The sequence below is a fragment of the Rhipicephalus microplus genome, chromosome X (genome assembly GCF_043290135.1).
Source record: "Rhipicephalus microplus isolate Deutch F79 chromosome X, USDA_Rmic, whole genome shotgun sequence".
Taxonomy (NCBI): domain Eukaryota; kingdom Metazoa; phylum Arthropoda; class Arachnida; order Ixodida; family Ixodidae; genus Rhipicephalus; species Rhipicephalus microplus.
In genome coordinates this window covers 426358536-426380146 of record NC_134710.1, presented here as the reverse complement: position 1 = coordinate 426380146, position 21611 = coordinate 426358536, and the positions used below count along the sequence as shown (strand labels likewise).

Below are 21611 nucleotides of genomic sequence, written 5' to 3'. Positions count from 1 at the left end.
CTTTTTTTCTTTTTTAGGGGGTGGGATGTGCAGCAGAACACCTAACTTTAGCACTTGCTGGTCACTGTAAATGCGTGTAAATATTTTAGTATACTCTGAAAAGTTAAATTACGAAAACATTTCGCGGTGTACGGGGCTCAGACTCTCTTTCTCTCCCCTCTTTACTTGTGGATTTCAGGTTCTGCGTGCATGTGACACAGTGTTTGTTTTGTAATGTCACAGCTATCTGCGCACAGATTACATCAAATAAATCGGCTCAGTTATTCTGAATATTATAGACGCCTCATTAACGAAGAAAGTGATAAAAGAGAAAACATCAATATAAGACACACCTTTTCTGAATTATTTTCGATCACACAAGGCCCTTTATGAAGCTCAAATTCAGTAGATTGGCATGTCATACTTCAAGGGCTATGGCATCATGTGCTAGACATGATTGATGGGCAGGTACGGAGAAATCTGCATCAAGAAAGCGCGACGGAAGAGCCGAAGCTCATGGCAGCTCTTGCACGCAGCGCACGGAACTTTCAGTACTAATTGACAGCAGCGCCGCCGCTGCGGGCAATGCGGAAGGGATCAGGCGGCGAGGTGCAGTCCCGCTACTCAGCACTTCTAGTACACTCTAACCGGATGGACTGAAATGGCTGCAAGGTGACCTGAATTGGATTGCAATGTAGGGCGTCGCGACTTTTCAGCATCCGGACACTTAGGCAACATGGCGTTTCCCACTGCCACGGTTACAGTGTACTACAATACTTTCCAGTGGCGCGTCCGTGCCGCGCTGCCTGACGCACGCGGTGGTAGCAAAGCCACCTAGAACAGGTGGCGCTGGGTGGTAGCTGCAGCGGTGGCGCTGCCATCGACCACTCTTGAAAACTCGCCCTGGCTCTCCTTGGCAGCGTACGTGGAACACGAGAGTGTAACGCTTGTTGGGTGACGCGCCGCCGCTGTTTTACCCCTATTGTGGCTCGGTTTTCAATTATTCTTCGCGTATTCCGTAACCGTAATGGTATGTTTTGCTGTATGATTTCACGTTCCTCAACAAAAAAAAGCTGGTAGCAGTAGAAGGCTAGACGATGCTCTGTATTTTTCCCCTTCGTGCAGCATTCATGCATTGTGGCTATTTGGCGAGCATTAAAATATTTGAAGCAAATGTTATCCGTGAAACCAAATATCCACGTGATAATCGTCATAATGAAAAACATAGGGAATGTCAACTATAAGGGACACGTGCACTAAACTCAGGCACGATAATTTTTAAAACCCATGATACGTACGAAAAAAAAAACGACTTCAAAAGCACTCTCACTGTCCCACTCGATTTTATTGCACGTGCTTTTCACTTGCACAAAAATTTTTTTCGTGCACCTTGAATGCACAAAGTTAACGGTGTAGTCTACTTAGCTTCAGGTGTTGCACTGCCTTTCTCTTTGACAGCACGTTTGCCTTGTTCAAGCCTTTGATAAAAAAATGAAGCCGAGTGGTGACATAAAAGCTGACTATGCAAGGAGTGAGACTGTTGGCGTGAGCGCTGCATCCCACCTTCAAAGGAGCGGCACAATGAATCATGTGCAGGATGTTCATTACGCTCTCCCGGTGAACTTTTCGTGCACTAAACAACTTGTGACATAAAGTGGAAGAGTTCGACCGATGGCTAGAGCAAACCACCTTGATCATTGTGGCGCACAAATTCTGCCGCATGCAAGCGGCGCCCTTCTTCTGTTGGGAGAAGAATGCTGTCATCGCATGCAGAACACTTGGTGGGAAGCACGCTCTTTCTCGCCACATATCCGGAAATGTAATAAGTCAACCTTGCGTCGCTTCTCTGGATGTGGTATTTATGTTCCACAGCTTCACTTTCACATGAGCCTGAAGGTCCCGCTTGCTTTTTAGCGCAAAGCTTCATTTGGTCAATCAGCTGTTGCTTTCGAGTTTCTTCCCTGTCCCCAACATCAAGAAGAGAACTGATGACATCGCCCTCTGCATTCCCGCCTGCAACACTGTGTGCCAAATTATAGAAAAACAGACAGTGAACAGTGAGCAGGAACTGCTGTGGCGTCGGGTATGAGTTGCAGCCGGAAGAAAGTCTCACGATTCCGAAAAAGTTTTCCACTTTATCTTGGCTCAGCCTGGATGTCAACAAGTAGCGAAACCCATATTTCTCACGCAAAGAGCGGAGGAGCTCTACAGTACTTGTCAAAGTGACTCTTAAGCCCTCAGCACTTGACTAGCTGAGAAACTTCTTATCAGCATGACGCTCCCAGGAGTCCAGGAAACTGAGCATTTCTTTAATGCTTTCTTCACTTGCAGAATTGGGTCTGAGAGCTTCGGCTGTGTACCTTGCTGTCATCACAGCAATCAGTGACTTCATTCTCATGAAGAGTTTCTCTGTCGCATCAATTTTACCGCAGATCCTTTCCAACTGAGTACGATAAAGAAAAACTGCTCGCAAAGGACCATGCCCAAACAACTGGAACGCATAACTTGCCCGCACTTTTTCGAAATTGTTGGAGCTTATGTGGATGCTGGTAATCCCCGGCATTACCTTCATTGTGACTGCATTACTGTCAAATTTGAGAGCTTCTCTTGCAAATTGCATCGAAACTTCGCCATCAGGGGTGTCAAAAGTTGTAGTAAGGAGCATGTTTCGAACATTCTTGACTAAATGAGGAAAATAAAAAAAAAGTGTAGGAACCGACTGCTGTCAACAGGATGTAGTTTTTTGCGCACCACTTCCTTTAAAGGAGCTCTAATGTTAAAGATACGCCAGATTTTCCGATTCCAAACTGCTTCATCACATGTTATGTATCCACACAGAGGCCGGCTCTTTCTGCTGGAACTGTGGATTCCAGAATAATTTTGGCCAACAGGTCCCCTTTCACATTCTCGTTGCTCCTGAAAACACTAATTATTTGTGTCCAGCTGCCAACCAACGACACAAACATTACGACGAGGCCATGATTGCATGCCAATGATTTGTCTTTTTCGGGCGTATACGGTCCGAGGTCCACAAAGCCTTCAATGTTCGCACCTGTGGTAACAGATAAATGTTCAGCCAGTTTTATTTCATCGATTATTAATCCACCATGTCGGTGGAATGTATCAGTGGGCAACTTTTTTTGCAACACACTCAGCATCTTTTCATTGAACCCATAGCCGCTTCTGTACGGAGCGGTGTACTTACGGAGAGTTGTGTTACTTGGGAGTGCCAAAATGTTGTCTTCGCATATACTGGTAGAGCTTCGGGCTTCTCATTTTGAGTAAAATGCATTAAAGCATCCATTCTTTATCGTATGCCCCGCAAGCTCTTCCTTTTGGATCAGTAACGTAAAAAGTTGGGCGAGTTGGTGCTGGTTCATGATGATAAGGGGCGCGAAAAAAACGACACACAACAGAGAAGAAGTACACGGGACGACGCGCGTCGTCCCGTGTACTTCTTCTCTGTTGTGTGTCGTTTTTTTCGCGCCCCTTATCATCATGATCCTTTTGGATGCCTCAAAGCACTGCCTGACAGCGAGCTGCTGCTTTGGCGACAACAAACTTATCTTTTTAGCGAGTACTTCATCAGCTGTTGCAGCGCACTCACTTTTGATTTTCTCGATGTGTAGGGGTGAGCTTGTCTACCTTCAATAAAAGTCGTTGATTTCTTCGGGTACAAGCTTGCGGCTTCTTCGAAACACGGCTACGGCACAGCGAGCTAACATTATGACTGTTCAGGCTCCCTCCTTGACGCCTTTTGAGGTGCCACTGTCACCTAACAAGGGCTTTTCTTGCGTATTTGCAAACGACGCAAGCCATTTCTTCTTTCGTTGCCCTGCCTTGGCAGTTAGTACTGTAAACTGCTCTGCCCTCGCACTTTAATTTGGCCTTGCAATTTCATTGTTAAGTTGGTTGTGAGACTGCTTTCAGCTCACACTGCTGCGTCTTTGCATATATGGATGTCATGGGCTTCCTGCAGAGTGATTATAGCATCTTGAATTGTTGTCACTGACGCGGCAGCCACCTGTTTACCACACACGAACGTCTTGGAGTGCAAAGCACCGACACTGTTTGCAGTGAAGAACACGGCTTTTTCCACAGTGACTTCGCCTGAAAGCGAGTCGAGGGAACATGAGGTAAAGCACACTCCATCGGCGTCGTAAAGTTCATGCAGCGTCCAGCGCTTCCCGGGCATTTTGATTTCCATCACCGCAGCGACAGTCACGGCCGCAAAGACTTCATTGCCATTCGAAATTTCGTCGACATCTGTCACCTCCGCAATCTCCCCACGCACTTTTTTCTGTTGTGGGACATCGTCATCGCGCTTCCTTCTTCGCTCATTTCTCTACGGAGTGGGCTGCTTGCTCAGGTAAGCTGTTAAGTTCGTCAAAATTGTGGGGACTGCGTCCGAAGTGAGCGTAGGCGTCCCACGTGGAATGCGAACTTCCTCACCATTTATGCGGTGTACGTAGTCCCTCACAATAAAACGCTGCTCAAAATGGAGTTCACATACCGCGCAGTCCGTGGTCAGCGCCTTGTCTGCTCTATGAAGGTTTCTTTCCCACGTGGATCTTCGTTCCGGGTCTGCAGGTGCCTTGAATTCTTCGCACTGTTAGTTCGCGCGTACCCTGTGCTGCACCCTGGAGCGTGGCAGTGATTGGGGCGTTGCTTTCCACTCATTGCCGCACGTGGCCACGTTCACACGAGAGTACACGCGTGGAACACAACCACACAGAACGAGAAGCCACCAAGAACACCACTGAAATGAGACGCTCACGCGTACACACGTGTGCAAAAACCTATAGCTCTCAAGAGTAGCCGACGACAGGGCCGCCGCTTTGGGTGCCATTCACTGTGACGCGCGAAGCAAGGCGACGCTCCCTCCGTTCATCGCACTGAATTCTTCTAGTACACTGTACCACGGTTCTTCGTCTCGCTTGTGCGGAAGCTGTAGCCGAGCAGAGGCGATGACGTGAGGTAAGAAATGCATTTGAAGAGTTCAGTGAAGAAGAGTTTCAGCAATGTTTTCGTCGGTCCAAACAAACAGTGCGTAGCTTGTGCGACGAACTTGACCCTATCATCGGATGCTAGCGAGACTTTCCACGGAGAGGAAGCTGTTTTTCCCCACCGGTCTATCGCTTCCAGAGGAGCATTGGTCGCGAGGAACACATCGTTATGTCTCAGCCGGCGGTGAGTAACACCATCCACGAGGTGACGGAGGCGATCTTCACCGTGGCTGCTAGGAAAGGGGTGATGGACTTACCACTGACCACAGTTGCCAAGGATGAGGCTAAGGCGGAGTTTGCGCGACGTGGTTGCATCCCAGGCGTGCTGGAGTGTGTCGACGGCACGTTGGTCACCATTCGCAAGCCAGAGGGATACAGCCTGGCCGACACGGCAAGCTTCATGTCCAGAAAGATTTATTATGCCCTGAACGTCATGATCGTGAGTACCGTTAGGATCCTTTCTTACTCGCCCATCGGACGTCAGCTTTGACGTCAAAGCTGGAAAAAGTACTAATTCAAAGAATAAGAGAGAACCTGCGGAGAAATGGATGCGTGCTAGTGTGTGGCTCGCATGGCCTCGGTTATCATAAGTGGCAAGTGTTTGTGTGAGTGAGCCAGTTGTCGTATTTTGTGTTTTCGTTCTGGCGTGCATGCGCAATAGAGTTGTGCATTTTGAAGGTGATCAGAATGTGGGCTGCAGTCATAGCAGAATTATATAAACGATAGGGAAGTATCTCAAACACGAAAGTACTTACAACCACAATTGCATGGGCTAGCTGTGGTATTTACGAGTGTTCTTTCCCAATAGCATGGCGTAGGTTTTCAATTATCGATCATTCAGTGGAAGTCGTAGCCATGTGTACAGGGGAATGTTCATTGCCCCCTTCCCTCCTCAGTTGCTAAACCCTGTCCCTGTGTTCCCCTCTAGGTGAAACTGCCTGTACCAATGACTGTTGTAGTATGCATTGTTTCCGGCATATGCGTAGCAAAAAGGGATTTATTCGGAGCATAGATGCAGTACAATTTTGTATCACTCCTTGAAGGTGTGCAACGCGCGGCTGCGCTTTCTTGTCGTGGACCCATGATTCCCAGGTTCGTGCCACGACTCCTGGGTTTGGGAACACAACCTTCTGCGTGCACGCCCAGCTGCACAGCTGCAACCTGCCGAATATCTGCTTGGTAAGTATTAATGTCAAATAACTGGGGTAGAGCACTCAGCCGTCATTTTTCTATTGCAGGAGACGCAGGGTATCCCCTTTAGCCATGGCTCCTCGTTCCAGTCCCTGGCAGTCACCCCGGCAACACTTCCGAAGGCCGATCCGAAGGCCGATACAACAAGGAGCTCGCATTCATGCGCAATGTTGGGGAAGATGTATAGGAGTGTTGAAGAGCAAGTTCCGCTGCTTGCAGGACTTTCTGATGCTCTACAACCCCGATAGAGCAGTGCTAATCATTTATGCTTGCGTTGCTCTCCACAACATTGAGTTGGACGCGGGCGACTGGACCTTGGATGAGTATGTTGGGGACATGCCACCAGCTTAGGATGACGATGGGGAGCCAGGAGAGAGCCATGTGCTCACACCGCACAATGTGCTGCTCAGAGGACAGCAGCAGCGCAGCGCTGCCGTGGGCCTTTTTTCAAGTACACAGGAACGGAAAGCTGTCATATCACACACATAATTTATTCATACTAATTCAGTGCACCTAGGCATCACAGGGCCGTGTTAGCCACATTTGAATACACGAAGTACTTACTCGTGCTTCAACATGATGCATGGTGGCAATGTGAAAATGCTGAATTTTCTTTAAATATGACATGAAATAGGCAACGGAAACACCCTTTTCCATATCAGTGATCACAGTCACAACAGACTAGATTGGAGCAAGCATATATGAGCGGCACCTTGTGCTGAATGTTGCCATAAAAAATTGTGGAAACAATGCAGCAACGTCACACAACTTCTTTCACCGAAACACATAAAATTGCAGTTAAATTAAAAACATGTTGCAAGAACGCATGATACATAGATCCGTCTCTTCTCATAGTCATTGACTACAAGCATTCAGTTGCACACGCTAGGCTTGCCGAGCACAATGTCGTGCCGGCTTCTTGTTCATTGTCCTCAACATTGTATAAATATTTTATAACATTTCATTTGATTTGAATTCTCGACTGCAGTTATACTGCAATGCTACAAAATACGTTATTCAAAGCACGCCACTCGCTGACTACAGGTTGTTCGAAGGCTTGCTATGCCAATGGGAAGTGGGGGACACTATGGCAGTGGCAAAAACTAGAAGGGACATCGCGCTCCCCAGTCCTGTATTCCTCGCCTTCTCCCGCGCCTTTACCACCTCTCTTTCGTTTCGAACAGCAAATCAACTTGCCCCGAATGAATATTCCACCAAGTTGCAGTGAAGGGACTACAAACCTTGTTGAGACGCTCGCAGAACGCGAGGGAGACAGTTAATTTTGGCCGTGTCCCGGAACTCGTAGACGACCATGTTGGTCTGCACCATCGTCAGGTCCTGGCCGATGTACGGGTTACCCTGGAACCTGACGCCTGGGAAGAATTCGATCCGCACGGGAGTGCTACGTCCAGGTTAAGAAGTGAAAACTATGCATAGTATGCATGCGACCACGACTCGACGTATTCCCAAAGTGTCAGTGTTGCGTGCACCGTCGTATGTACCTCTGGCGAGTCTCTGCGCGTTGGCGTGGTCCTCGTGCACTCTCGGCACTATGGTCTTGAGCGCCACGAGTCCGGCTGCCGCCACGATTCCCGCCTGGCGCATGCCCCCGCCGAGGCACTTGCGAGCTCTCGTTACCCTGCACGAAGTATGCGCCTTCTTATAATTTGCGACAAGAGCTATCTGCATACGTTATGTATCTATAAAAATAATACAATCGACGTCAACTATTATTGACAGCAGTGCGGAAGCTATAAAACCGAAGTGCATGCCCGCTACTACGCCCAGAAATCAGCACTTCCATGTACTGATTATATTCACATCGGCCTTGCTGAAATATATGCTGCTGTATTTGTTATGAGACTCAAACAGTTGCGTAAAGACGTTGGTAAAGTACACTTATTGTTGACTTTGCAAGAATATCTTCCTCTTTTTTCGATTTCTTGGACAGCACCAACTTAACAATAACGCGCCCGTTTTCCCAAGTTAACATGGCGTCCATGACTTAGTGGGTCAGCGTGTGGCCTCAAACACGCTGTTTAGTTCTCCAAGAACAAACATACTCGTAATATGATATGCTAAACTATACAACGAACCATCAAAATGTTTCTGCCATTCACATTTTTTCCTTGTGTAATTGCCTAGACTCGCTAACGATGCGAGCGAACGAAACCGAAATCAGCCTCAAGCGGCCGTACTAATTTCGGAGGAACGGGAATGTGCAGAAGCTCCCCCTCCTTGGCCTTCGATCCGCTGTCAAGATAAGTTGTCGCATAGTATAGCAATAGTGTATATTCGACGATTCTGACAAGTGCTTTATGCCGGGGTACACCAAGACTTCAGTGACATACTTCTGTGAGGGAAATGACGTATCGCTCATTTTAAATTATAAAGTCGAATACAATCTATAGGCATAGAATATAAATTATGGACAATCTCCTCAAAGGGCGCAGGCAGCAGCGGCGCGCGCGGCGTTGACCCGGTTGAAACAGGCGTCGACGCGGATGCTGGAAGAACGGTTTGAAGCGATTCTCGGTGTAGCGTTCATTGTTTGAAACGCAGGCACGGGAGACGGGTTGGGCTTCCTGTAAGTTTCATCGCAGAAAGACTGCTCGATGTGTGCTCGAATGTTGCGAGCGGTGGAGAGGGTGAAGAAAGAGATGACACGCGGTGATCGAGCGGCGATAGGCTGGGGAGAGAGTGACGTCAACGCATGCGCACTGCGAGGGAAGGCGTGACCTACATGGCACCACCCCAACACCTGCGGCTGGGAGAGCGAGGGTGTGGACGGGGGGACAGCGCTACACAGGTTACTCAAATGGCTGCTTCGCATTTGAAACTTTATATAAAATAGCGCGGAATATAGACTAAACAGCACCACGTCATTGAACTGAAACGATTTTCTTTTGCGACGAGTTTTCTCGGCTGAAAAAGTAGACGAAAAGATAACTTGCCACCAGTGGCAGGTTATCTTATCGACCACTGGCGATCTTCGAATTAACATTACAATTACATTTAATAACGTCCCCTATACTTCCGCTGGCATTACTGTCAGTTTTCATTAATGTTGTGTCTAACAAAGAAAATCCCTTAACTTTACACTTTTCTTCATGCATAACAAAACAAAAGTCATTTAGCCATTAGCGAACTAACCTACGTTCTCTTATACTCGCGTCACAAGTCCCGTATTACTACCGTTACGCATTGTTCTCTCACGTTCTAGTGTTTGTATAATAGTATATGGCATAACGGCTCTCTTCACAACACCTATGTGATTTATCGGGCCCTGAGTTTGTAACATAATTGATGGATTTATTTAAGAGCACCAAATATTACAACTGTATACCCTATTCTATACACCTTATCAAAACAGCTCCCTGTAGATCGCCATAATTCCCTGTAGGTAGAGGTCAACACGTGTGACCCCCCCCCCCCCCCTCCAAATAAAAGCGCACTTTCGGGGTGTCGCGACAGCTTCTCTACTCCCACAACTAAGGTCAGAAAGGAGATGCTGTCCTTCTCAGTGAAGAATATTGTAAAGAATTTTCACTCAATAGGAAAAACACCTTCCTTCTGGACAGCGGCACGCGAAAGCAGAGGATGACGTGACTGGCCCAGACGTGTGTTGTACGGGCGGGGGGGGGGGGGGGGGCGGGGTCACGTCTGTTTAACTTAACCGGCGCTGCCTCAATCTACAGGTAATTATGGCGGCCCACAGGGAGCCTCATCTGGAACGTTTCATGCCGAACTTCACGGAGAATGACATTAAAAAGAATGAGGGAAATACTTGGTGCGACAGATGCACGAGGCGTTTTGCGATGCAGTTGCACCCGGCTAGATAGGTATTTGTACAACTATTGGGAGTCAGTATTTTTGAGGACGCATGCAAACGTTATTGAAGTATAAGTTTCGTACGGCTTACTTGTAAATGAAGTCTTTTGATCCGGCCACCAGTGAACCGGTGGGGCCCGAAAGACCCTGGAAGGACCAGAACCAACCATTACCAGATTTGCCTTGGTGACCACCAGCATGAATCACGCGGGTTCAGGGAGGCATTTCTCAGCCGTATAGAATGAAATAGAGAAAAAGAATTCCGGCTTAATTGGCAGTGGAGCTTACCATTTCATGAAAAGCTGTCCGCTTGATTAGACTAATTATATTCAGGGCCCATACCCGTTGCAGTTACGTCACATTCATTTATATTCACTAATTTTCTGGACAATAGAAGGGAATGCCCGCGATCAGGGTAAGAGGGGGTGCATAGTTTGCCTCCTGACATGGTCCGGCTTGGTCCTGCTCAGTTGGAGTTTTTTGTATAGTTGCTAGATTACTGTGGTGCAACAAGCAAACGCAGCCCGCGTCACCTAGGTACTCGCCTTGCAGCTGTAAAATGGTCAGCCAGGCCAAGCTTTCGCTGACTAGACTGTAATAAAAAATGAGTGACTCAAAGCAAAACTAATCAGTGAACTATGCTCTCAGCGGCCTTAGGTCGCTGCCGACTGTGTTTTAAAGTAGGTGCACTGGCCGCAAGGAAAGGCATACGTGTCTCCGATCTGGTGATCGCATTCATATTCAATCTTACACCAAGAAACAACATTTCAGTGAATGGCGGCCTTTTATTGTTGCATAACTTGATTATACCTTTGAAATGCACATCATGACGGAGTCGCAGCCCTTGAGGAGATCCTTTGACCGCAGGCCCAGGTACGCTGCTGCATTCATGATCCTCGCACCGTCCATGTGAAGCGGTATGTTGTGACTCCTGGCAAAATGGGCAGGCTGCGGTGCGAGAGAATCGTAATCGAATCCGAGTTCGACAGCTAGTCTGCCACCAATCAACAATCTCGCAGGTCACCACCGCGGACACCTCAAAGTTTAGGCCAATACTCGATTTGAGACTACACGCAGGAAAGCAAATCAAGGCCCGTCGGATTCACTAAAAAGTACAATGAACTGAGGAGGACACAGGGTGGAGACACAGCACCTTCACCGAAGCCCTTACTTCTCGGTTTTTATTCGGGATGCGACCACGTGACAAAAAGTGATCGTCGTCTTTATTCACTTTCATTCTGCCCGTATTTAGCGACGTCATGTAGCGACGCGGCTGGTATGACAAGGTTGCTTACATTCATAGTTGTGCGCACGAGGAGGCAGAGGGTAAGGAACGTTCCCCCTCCACCCACTTCACCATAAATTCTGCCTATACATCCACTTATTACGGGGATAGGGTCGCTGCGTTAGCTGCGCGGCATCCTCCTCCCCCTCTCCCACTATTACTTCCTCACTGCACTTGCAGGACTAAATTGCCTGACTGTGGCCCACTGAATGCGGTGAGTTTGAGACCCCTGCTACATTGTGCATGGATGGCTTGCAGTGTCGTCCCTAGAAAAACCATGTTTCAGTGGCCACAAAGTTTATGACGTAACGTTAACATTACCACGCGACTTTCGTCTGTTATTCGTACACAGATGCTAGAGATGTTGCAGCGGCATCGTTATTTTACACTGGAGCCGGTTAAATGTTACCCTATTTGCCTCCTATAGATTGCACCAACGCCACCGCACGAGAAGTGTATGCCTGCGCTTAAAAACCTAGTGAAATGATTGCTGCTGGTGTTATAGACCCATGTGAAGGGGATATCTTCCCTAGTGAGTGGTGTCAATGGCCATGCGTTGTGCGAAAAATCGGCATTATACCGCCGGTAATAGGCACAGAGTCCCAAAAAACGACGCACTGCTTTTTCGTCTGATGGAGTCTGGAAATTCGCCACGGCAGCAATCTTATCTGGGTCGGGTCGGATCCCTTGGCCGCTTACTACGTGACCGAGGAACTGAAGTTCGTAGAAGGCGCAGTGGCACTTTTCAGGTTTTAGCGTAAAACTGACCATGCGTACCGCTTCAAAACTGCTTCGAGCCTTCGTAAGTGTTCCTTGAAAGTCGCAAAAAAGACAATCACGTTGTCGAGGCAGAGCAAGCAGGTTGGTCAGTTAAGTTTTAACAGTACTGTTTCCATCAGATGCGGGAATGTTGCTGACGCTCAACACAAACCGAAAGGAAGTACCTGAAATTCATAAAGTGACAGGTGGTCTTCTCATGGTCCCTCTCAATTGATTGATTGATATGTGGGGTTCAACATCCCAAACCACCATATAATCATGAGAGACACCACATTGGAGGACTCCGGAAATTTAGACCCCCTGGTGTTCGTAACGTACAACCAAATCTAAGCACATGGGCCTGCAACATTACTATCTCTCTCATCCCCTTCAATTTACCAGTACACCCGCTTTTCAAGTTCATTGCCAAAAAGTAGCGTGCGTTGCGTGGTCTATTCAATGAAGCATCAATACGCGGTAGAGAATAGACGTCCTTTTGTGTGATCTGACTGAGCTTCCGGTAGTCGACGCAGAAACGCAAGTTGCCACCCTTATTTTTGATGAGAACGCCAGGCAATGCCCAAGGACTGTTTGATGACCGAATAGCACCCTCTTGCAGCATCATTTTCATTTGTTTTTGAATTGCTTCACACTCCTTTGTGGACAACGACAAGGAATTTGCCGGATGGATCTAACGTCAAAATCCGCGATGATGCGGTGTTTTGTCGGTGGCGTTTGACAAACTCAATGAAGTGTATGAGAAGCAGCCCTGGAACTTGTTGATCAGCGTAAGAATATGGTCTCGCTCAATGGTAGATAACGTCGGACTAAAGGCCCATATACACCGAAGGCGGTGCGTCAAACCAGCGAAGGTTTTCGAATGGGCGATGCGGCGAGTGCGTGAACCTGTTCAGACCACCCGCCTCCTATGGGTCGCCACGTGGCAGAATAGGCAGGCATCTCGTGCTTTTGCGCACATGTCCCTGTGCCGTGTCAGCGCTTCTCCCAAACGTACACCCGCGCAACTAGCGCGCCTCCGCTGCGTGGCGTTCTGATTGGCTGTAGCAAAGCGGCGAGCCTCAGCAGGCGGCAAAAAATTGCTCCGAGAGCGATCGCCCTTGCCGCCTGGTTTTTCTCCCGCTTACACCGCCTGGAGAGGAAGTTTTTCCCGCTTTCCGCGTTGCCGTTTCCGCATTGCCGTTTCGCCGCTTTGGCCGCTCCGCCTTTGGTGTGAACGAGCCTTAAAGGGACACTAAAGTGAAATAACACTTTACGTCAAAGTGAAAGCTCAATGTACGACAATAATCAGAACGATAATATTATCAACAACAGTGCCCTACTCACCGAGAAATTAAGGTAAAAGCACAAGAACACAAGCGTCGAAGTAAGACATTTTCAAAATGATCCTGATGACATCAGACGGACCACCTACAGATAATCACTAGTAATGGACCTAACTGTACTATATAAAGAACTTTCCGCGCATAGAGAGACGCATTAAAATGCTGCTTGTTCGCTTCTGTTTCATTCAAGGAAAAAAGAACCGCACGACGTTCCTATGAGGAATGACGCGAGTGGTTCAAAAATTCAGTTATCGCGTGGTTGGTTGGTTGGTTGGATGGATGGATGGATGGATGGATGGATGGATGGATGGATGGATGGATGGATGGATGGATGGATGGATGGACGGACGGACGGACGGACGGACGGACGGACGGACGGACGGACGGACGGACCGGCGGATGGATGGATGGATGGATGGATGGATGGATGGATGGATGGATGGATGGATGGATGGATGGATGGATGGATGGATGGATGGATGGATGGATGGATGGATGGATGGATGGATGGAATAAGCAAGCGGGCGGGCGGGTGGGTGGGTGTGGTTGTATTTTTTTTTATTGTGCGGTGGCGAGTGCCACGAAGCCATAATACTTAATGAACCAAAAAGTAGATTTATTTATTTTTTTCTTTAAATAGTGAGCTTGAGGATTCGTACTTTGCAGTGAATGGTTTAATTTTCACTCTTGCCTTGACTTTAGCAACCAATCAGATAACCTCCTTCTAGTTAATTCTACCCGCTTAAAGTCTATTTTGCCCTCCCTGTCCCTGAACGCCAGTGCTTTGAAAAACTCTGTGTCATCATCCTGAACTATAGGGTGAACCCCTTTACAGAACATTATCAAGTGTTCGGCACTTTCCTCTTCCTCTCCACACGCAGTGCATACCGTGGCTACCCCTTCGTATTTGTCCCGATATGTATTGGTTCGCAGTACTCCCGTCCTGACCTCAAACAATAGAGAACTACCCCGAGTATTATCATAGATCCTTTCCTTGGCGATTTTCTGCTTAAAAAATTGATAGATCTCTAGTGCGGACTTCTTAATCATGCCAATTCTCCACATGTCGGTCTCAGCTTCCCTCACTTTCTTCTTAACCGATAAATCTTTTTGGTTTGGCTCTCCCTGCTGTTTTCTAAGTATTTACCAGTCAAGTTGCTGGTTCACTTCCTCCGTTTTGTATCAACAAACTGCATGTACAAGTAGCTGAATACCTTTCTAGCCCAACGCTCCTCCCCCATTTCTCTCAATCGCTTCTCAAATTTTATCTTGCTGCTAGTTTGCCTGCCCTTAAATGATGTCCATCCCATATCACCTTGTACTCCCTGATTTAGTGTATTCCCGCTAGCTCCTAAGGCAAGCCTACCTATTCCACGTTGCTTAATTTCTAATCTTGCTTGAACTTCTGATCTCATGCACAGACCGCGTTGTCGAACGTCAGACAGGAACCATGACCCCTTCCATATTCCTCTCACAACATCATTCCTATTGTAAGTTCACAGCACCCTGTTTTTCATTACCGCTGCATTCCTGTTACCTTTAGTCGTCACGTATATTTCGTGTTCCCTTAGCTACTCAGCCCCATGGCTTATCCATACGCCCAGATATTTGTATTTATCGGTTATCTCTAGCGTGACCTCCTGTATTCTAAAAACACTACCTTCATTGTCATTAAAAATCGTGACTGCTGATTTTTCCTTACTGAATCTCAAATCTAACCTATCTACCTCATTACCGCAGATGTCCATCAATCTCTGCAAATCTTCCTTGTTGTGGGCCATTAGCACTATATCATCTGCATAAATCAATGCTGGTAGTGCCTGTTCAATCAGTTTTCCTGGTTTGACGAAAGAGAGGTTGAAGCCCAGTTCACTTCCCTCTAATTTGGCCTCTAATCTTTGTAGGTACATCATGAATCATAAGGGTGACAGAGGACACCCCTGCCTAAGCCCCCGTTTTACTTCTGCAGGCTTGGATACCTGTTTTTCTGACTTTATAACTACCATGTTACCTTTATAATCAGCAGCAGCAGCAGTAGCAGCAGCAGCCTGACTACGTTGCTTTCTTTGGGAATCCAGTTAGTTACCCTTAATGACCACCTGTTAGCGTGTCTACGCGCTACATGCCCGGCCCATGTTCATTTCCTCATCTTGATTTCAACTATGATAGCCTTAACCGCCGTTGGTTTTCTAATCCACACTGCTCTTTTCTTGTCTCTTGAGGTTACACCTACCATTTTTCTTTGCATAGCTCGCTGCGTCGTCCTCAATTGAAGCTGAACCCTCTTTGTAAGTCTCCAGGTTTCTGCTCCGTAGCTAAGTATCGGCAAGATACAGATGTTATATACCTTCCTCTTGAGGGTTAGTGGCACTATACCTATCATAATTTGAGAGTGCATGCCAAATGTGCTCCACCTCATTCTTATTCTTCTAGTTACTTCAATCTCTCCGTCTTCCCTTCCTAACAGTGATATGTCAATCTGTTTTTGCGCAGTAGTCTGAAGAGCGTTCCTGTGGCCCTGGTTCCAATCAACGGCGAATCTATTCGCATGAAAAATCCGAAACTAATTCAGGAAGAACTCCGGAAGATTTCCGATTATTACCAAATGATTACTGAGGTGCGTCAATTTGGACGTGGAGGCATCCTGTGCTGCTCGCCGGACCAGGCCTACATCACAGAGCTACCAAAATGCACAACGTTCGCCTCAAATCCGGTGAGCTGTTTCGTACCTGTTCATTTGGCCTGTGTGAAGGGACTAGTTCGAGGAGTAGACTTGAGCCTTACACCACCCGAAATACTTGAAATGTTTGCAGCCGCAGGAGCAGTCTCTGTATTTCGATGCTCGCGAAACATTGAGAACAAAAAGGTTCCAACAGAGTCAGTGATCATGACTTTTGCTGGCACGGCTCGACCAACCGAAATTAAGGAATGGCCACTAATTTATCGTATAGATGCACTATCCCCTCGTCCTCTGCAGTGCAAAAAATGCTGTAGGTATGGGCACACCATCAAGGGATGCAGATCTGATGTGAGGTGTCACACATGTATTGACCAACATAAACCTGATAAATGTTCAACCCAAGAGGTGAGATGCTGTCTACGCAGAGGAAATCACGCGGCTGACGATGAAAGTTGCCCCATGGGGACATGTGAGTTGCAACTTCTAGAGATCATCGAACAACAACGATGCTCCCGATCTATTCTTTCTGAGCGCTCACGTGGCTATGCCACCGTTGCCAACCGGGCCAACCAGATGCTTGAGTCATCGTTGCCTGATTTAATAACATCAACAGTGGAAAGGGCAATGACGAAGCTTATGGATTTTCTAATCGTGAGCCTAACGGAGTCATTGGCACAAATAGTGAGCACTCAGTTGACTCAAATCTTGCAGGGAGGTAACCAACCTACCGTGCCCCCTTCTCTACCTTCACCAGTTAAGGTTACTGATATTCCATCGGAACCAGGCCCTTCAAAGTCAAAGACAGACACACCGAACTCTAGTCGTAGAATAACTATGCCTCTTGTACAGGACCCAGATTGGAGCTCGGACTCCGTTTCTCATGTCTCACAACCCGAACAAATGGACTCTGACTCAAGAAATATGAAAACATGTGCTTCTTCTGAGACACAACGCTCCTCAATTAGTACTAAATTAAGAAATAGGAGATATCAGAAGGAAACCCCATCAAAAAAGAATTTTTCAAAGAAGCGCATCTTAGAGAAAGCAGTGAGTGCTGCTGGTATCTCTTCAAAATAGGGAATTTAAAAGTACTACAGTGAAATCGCCGCTCCATTTTTTCAGCAGCTACAGACTTACTTCAACTTTGCAATAATTATTCCCCTGATATTGTTGCTTTACAAGAAACTTGGCTTGCAGAAAATAGGTATTTTAGGGTTAAAAATTACCGCACATTTCGTCTAGACCGCCCAACTCGGGGTGGAGGTTTGGCAATATTTATCTCATCTAAAATCGCCCATAGAGCTAAAATTATTCATTAGGCAATGACTTCAGAAAGCGAGATTTTAGCATTAAGCATTACTAATCCTGGGTCCCTCCCATTCTAATTTATTAATGTTTATTTTCCTGCGGGTGTTCTGAATTCTTCCGTTCTAGATATTGCAGTTCACTATTGCCAAAAAGATATGGTATTAGTAGGTGGCTTCAATTCTCACCATATTTCGTGGGGTTTTAAAACTGACCTGAATGGCAAACGTTTATGGGATCGGGTGAACAAGAATAACTTTATATGCTTAAATGTAAAAACTCCTACTTTTATGTGTAATCAGTCCTCCTCGGTACTCGATCTAACTTTTTCTAACGCTAAACTCTTCATCTTATCATGGTCTGCAATTAACTCGGGAGCAAGTAGTGACCATATGCCAATATTGTTCGAGGTGGTATGTCTAATAACCTCCAAGAATAGATCTTCCATAACACATGTGAACTTTATTACTTTCGAGAAATCGTTACGAGGCGCTTTATCTAACCAAACGAATGATGCAGAACTAGATGCCATCATAATTAGCAACCTTTTAAAGAGTCGTTAAATAAATAAAAATTCACTATTGAAAGCTCTAAATCGTCTACCAACCTTTGGTGGAATGCAGACTGTTCGCGGGCTTATAGACTAAGAAAAGCTGCATAAAAAAAATTGATCGCAACCAGTGTCCCAGGAACTGGAGTGATTATAAGTATGTGGCCGCTATTTTCAAAAGAACCATCGTTAATGCGAAGGGCAAATTTAACACTGACAAATTTACCAATGACCGATGTGAGTTTCTGTCGAAGCTGGTCACTTGAAAAGCACTTTTTCGCTTTCTGAGAATTAAGAAAGTTCTCCCGGTACTAAGAGATATAGAATCTGTAGTATCATCAGCAGTTGAACTGAAGGCCCTTCTAGAAGATATAGCTGAGGGCCTAAAAAGTCGCTTTACGATATTTCTCTCATTAAAAGCCCAGTTCCCTCATAGGGCTGAGCATTTTGAAGAGGTTACATCTGCAGAATTAGCAAACGTAGTCGGAACACTACCCCATTCTGATCCTGGTCCTGATGGCATGATGACGTCGGTGATAAAATCAGTACACATAATATACCCACTTGGCTTACTCGAAATTCTTAATCACTTACTTAGAAGCTCTTGGATTCCGCCTGATTGGAGAATGACAAAAGTGATTCCATTATTATAAAAGCAAGGCGCTGGGTTTACCTTAGATAATATCAGGTCCATTGCACTTACATCGGACCTAGTAAAAATTGTTGAAAGAGTTTTATATAGACGTATAGATCGATGGATGTCAGAAAACTAACACTGAGTTCATATCAAATTGGATTCAGACGTGGTTGCTCCATTTGGTGTGCGCAAGTGGATCTCGAAAGCAGAATTCAACTTGCTCGTTCATCAGAAACAATAGTCCACTTTGGTAACCTTAGATATCACAAAAGCCTATGATAGCATGGAGCATGTGAAATTGCTAGATTCACTTCAGAACCTAGGACTACCTCAATACTTTGTGGCCTGAATCCATGCTTTTTTAGGTGATAGAGAATTTTACTGCTCGCAATCTGGTGTCAACTCTTCAATATATAGGCAAACGAGAGGTATACCGCAAGGGTCAGTACTATCGCCCTTATTATTTAATGCTCTTTTATGTACCATTCCCATACAGCAAGATGTACATGTCTATGTGTATGCCAATGATATCGCATTTTTTGCTGCGTCGGCAGACATTCACACACTGTACCTGATTCTGCAGACATACATGAATAGTCTGGAAAGGTGGCTGGAGGATATCAACCTATGCCTCAATACAAACAAAAGTACAATCATAGTTTTCGCCCAAAATCCCCCAGTGCGAATTTCACTAATGTACCGACAAGACGCCATACCTCAGGTCGAGTCAGTTAGGTACTTGGGGGTAACCTACACTGAAACACTTAACTGGAGTCCCCACATAGAAAACATGGCTGCTAAAGGAGCACATGCCGTAAGGATGCTGCGCAGGCTCAGTAGTTATCGTGCGGGTTTGCGTAGAGACGTGCTCGTTATGATATATTGCATGTACATTCGACCGATATTAGAATTCGGCTGTGTTTTGTTTTCTGGTGCTCCGGCCTACAAAGTTCGACCACTGATTCTGCTAGAACGCGAAACTTTATGCTTATGCCTGGGGCTACCTAAATATGTTGCAAACAATATCCTATACGAAGAATCTCGCCTGCCTTCTGTTATCAAAAGATTTCATATTCTAACAGTACGTACATTCCTTAAAATCTATGCATCACCTCAGCGGAGGTCACAGTATGTTTTCATTAACCAGCAGACTTCATTCTTCAACTACCAATGGTCTAAACTACAGTGCCCTCAAGTAATATTTACACAGAAACTTTTGGAGCCATTAAGAGTTGACCTTTCGGAAATGCATGTGCTCAACACTGCAGACGCAATTAGGATTGAATTTGACTATATATATCCCAAGAATGCAAAAAATTACCATATCAGTATATAAATGGCATTTTTGAAGATCATTTGGTTAATCTAGAAACATCCATTGTGATAGCGACTGACACTTCTGTTTATGAAGGGAAGGCTGGCGTAGCTAGGAATCGTATCATCCTCTCTAGATTGGGCTTTCTCAATTCTATTACTCGACTTTACACCTATTTACCAAGCTGAACTACTGGCAATAGTCCTAGCGTTGCGTCAAGGTGCCGCACGATCTATGAGCGGTGATTGTTCAAACAGACTGTCTCTCGGTCTGTATTGTCTTAAGCTCACCAACTTTTTCGCGTACCTTAGAAACTTTCTACTCGCTCATTCCTAAACATGTGCGACTCGTCCGACTAGTTTGGAAACCAGGCCATAGAGGTTTAGCTCTGAATGAGCATGCAGATGCACTAGCTGTATTCCCTTGATTATCTTGTTTTACCTATTTTGCCTACTTCGGAATATATCACAGCAGCACGCTTTCAAAAACGCACAACGACCAATAACTTTAAAAAATCGCTTTTGTTTGTAACATACTACCCACAGCCAAAGTTCCCTTGGAAGAACAAGTGGTGTTCGTATATAAAGGAAGGAATAGTGATTACCAGGCTGCGTTGTCGAGTCCCCTCATTGAACTTTTACCTTCACAGGTCGGGTCTTGAACAGTCGCCTGTGTGCCTTTATTGTAATGAGGGAGAATCTTTGGAGCCCTTCTTTTTGTCATGCCTAAAATTCAAAACTCAAAAAAAAATCTAGAAAAACCCCTACGAAGTTGGGCTTAAACTTGACACTTCTGGTGATTCTTTCATTTGGCACAGTCGCATTTGTATTGAGCCACAGGAGCGTTTTTACCACCGTTACAAATTTCTTACGAGAATCTAAAAAAATGCAATGCTAAAAATAAATAACCTCAGTTGTTTCATGTATACATTTTTTTTCTTTTTTTGTGTGTTTATTATGTTTTCTTCTCAATGTTTTTTTTCTTTAGAAATTTAACACCATTATAATATTACCTATATTAGCTAAATAATCCAATTCTCTCTTTCAAGAAGTGAATTAATTTAAATAGGAAAGCACCGTCCCATTAATGGCCTATCCCCCAGGTGGGTTGCGCCAAGGTGTTGAGGAACCAACCAACCAACTTCAATCTCGTTGTTGGGCTCCGCAGTTATTACCTGCCTTGAGTAGACATAGTCTTTTACAACTTGAAGTGCACTATTACTTATATCGAAGTGCCACTCTCTTCCGAGGTTGTACATTACTTTGATTTTCTACGGATTAATTATAAGACCCACCTTTCTGCTATCCTTGTCTAATTCCGTAATCATGAGTTGCAATTCGTCCCCTGAGTTACTCAGCAATGCAATGTCATTGGTGAAGCGCAGGTTACTACGGTACTCTCCATTAACTCTTCTCCCTAACTGTTCCCGTGCTAGGCTTCTGAAAATATCCTGTAAACATGCGGTAAATAGCATTGGGGAGATTGTGTCCCCCTTCCTTGCACCCTTCTTGATTGGTATTCTATTGCTCTCTTTATGAAGCACTATGGTAGCAGTTGATCCCCTGTAGATTTCTTCCAGGATGTTTATATATACTTCATCGACGCCCTGATCCCGCAGTGTGTACATGACGGCTGATATTTCTACTTAATCAAACGCCTTCTCGTAATCTATGAAGGCTATGTTTAGTGGTTGGTTATATTTTGAGCATTTCTCCATTACCTGATTGATA

At 45.8% G+C, this 21611-nt stretch overlaps 1 protein-coding gene across 1 annotated transcript in view; it reads right to left on the bottom strand.

The window, feature by feature from the left end:
• Nucleotides 1-3910: 3910 nt before the first annotated feature.
• The window catches only part of LOC119161844 (uncharacterized), a 30864-nt gene continuing 13163 nt past the window's right edge, over nucleotides 3911-21611 (bottom strand). Inside the window, exons 3-8 of the mRNA XM_037414355.1 lie at nucleotides 11911-12104; nucleotides 10818-10955; nucleotides 10099-10154; nucleotides 7679-7815; nucleotides 7418-7549; nucleotides 3911-4089 (exon numbers count right to left, since the gene is read on the bottom strand). Coding sequence (XP_037270252.1) covers nucleotides 3911-4089; nucleotides 7418-7549; nucleotides 7679-7815; nucleotides 10099-10154; nucleotides 10818-10955; nucleotides 11911-12104 — 836 coding nt within the window. The remainder of the gene's footprint in view (nucleotides 4090-7417; nucleotides 7550-7678; nucleotides 7816-10098; nucleotides 10155-10817; nucleotides 10956-11910; nucleotides 12105-21611) is intronic.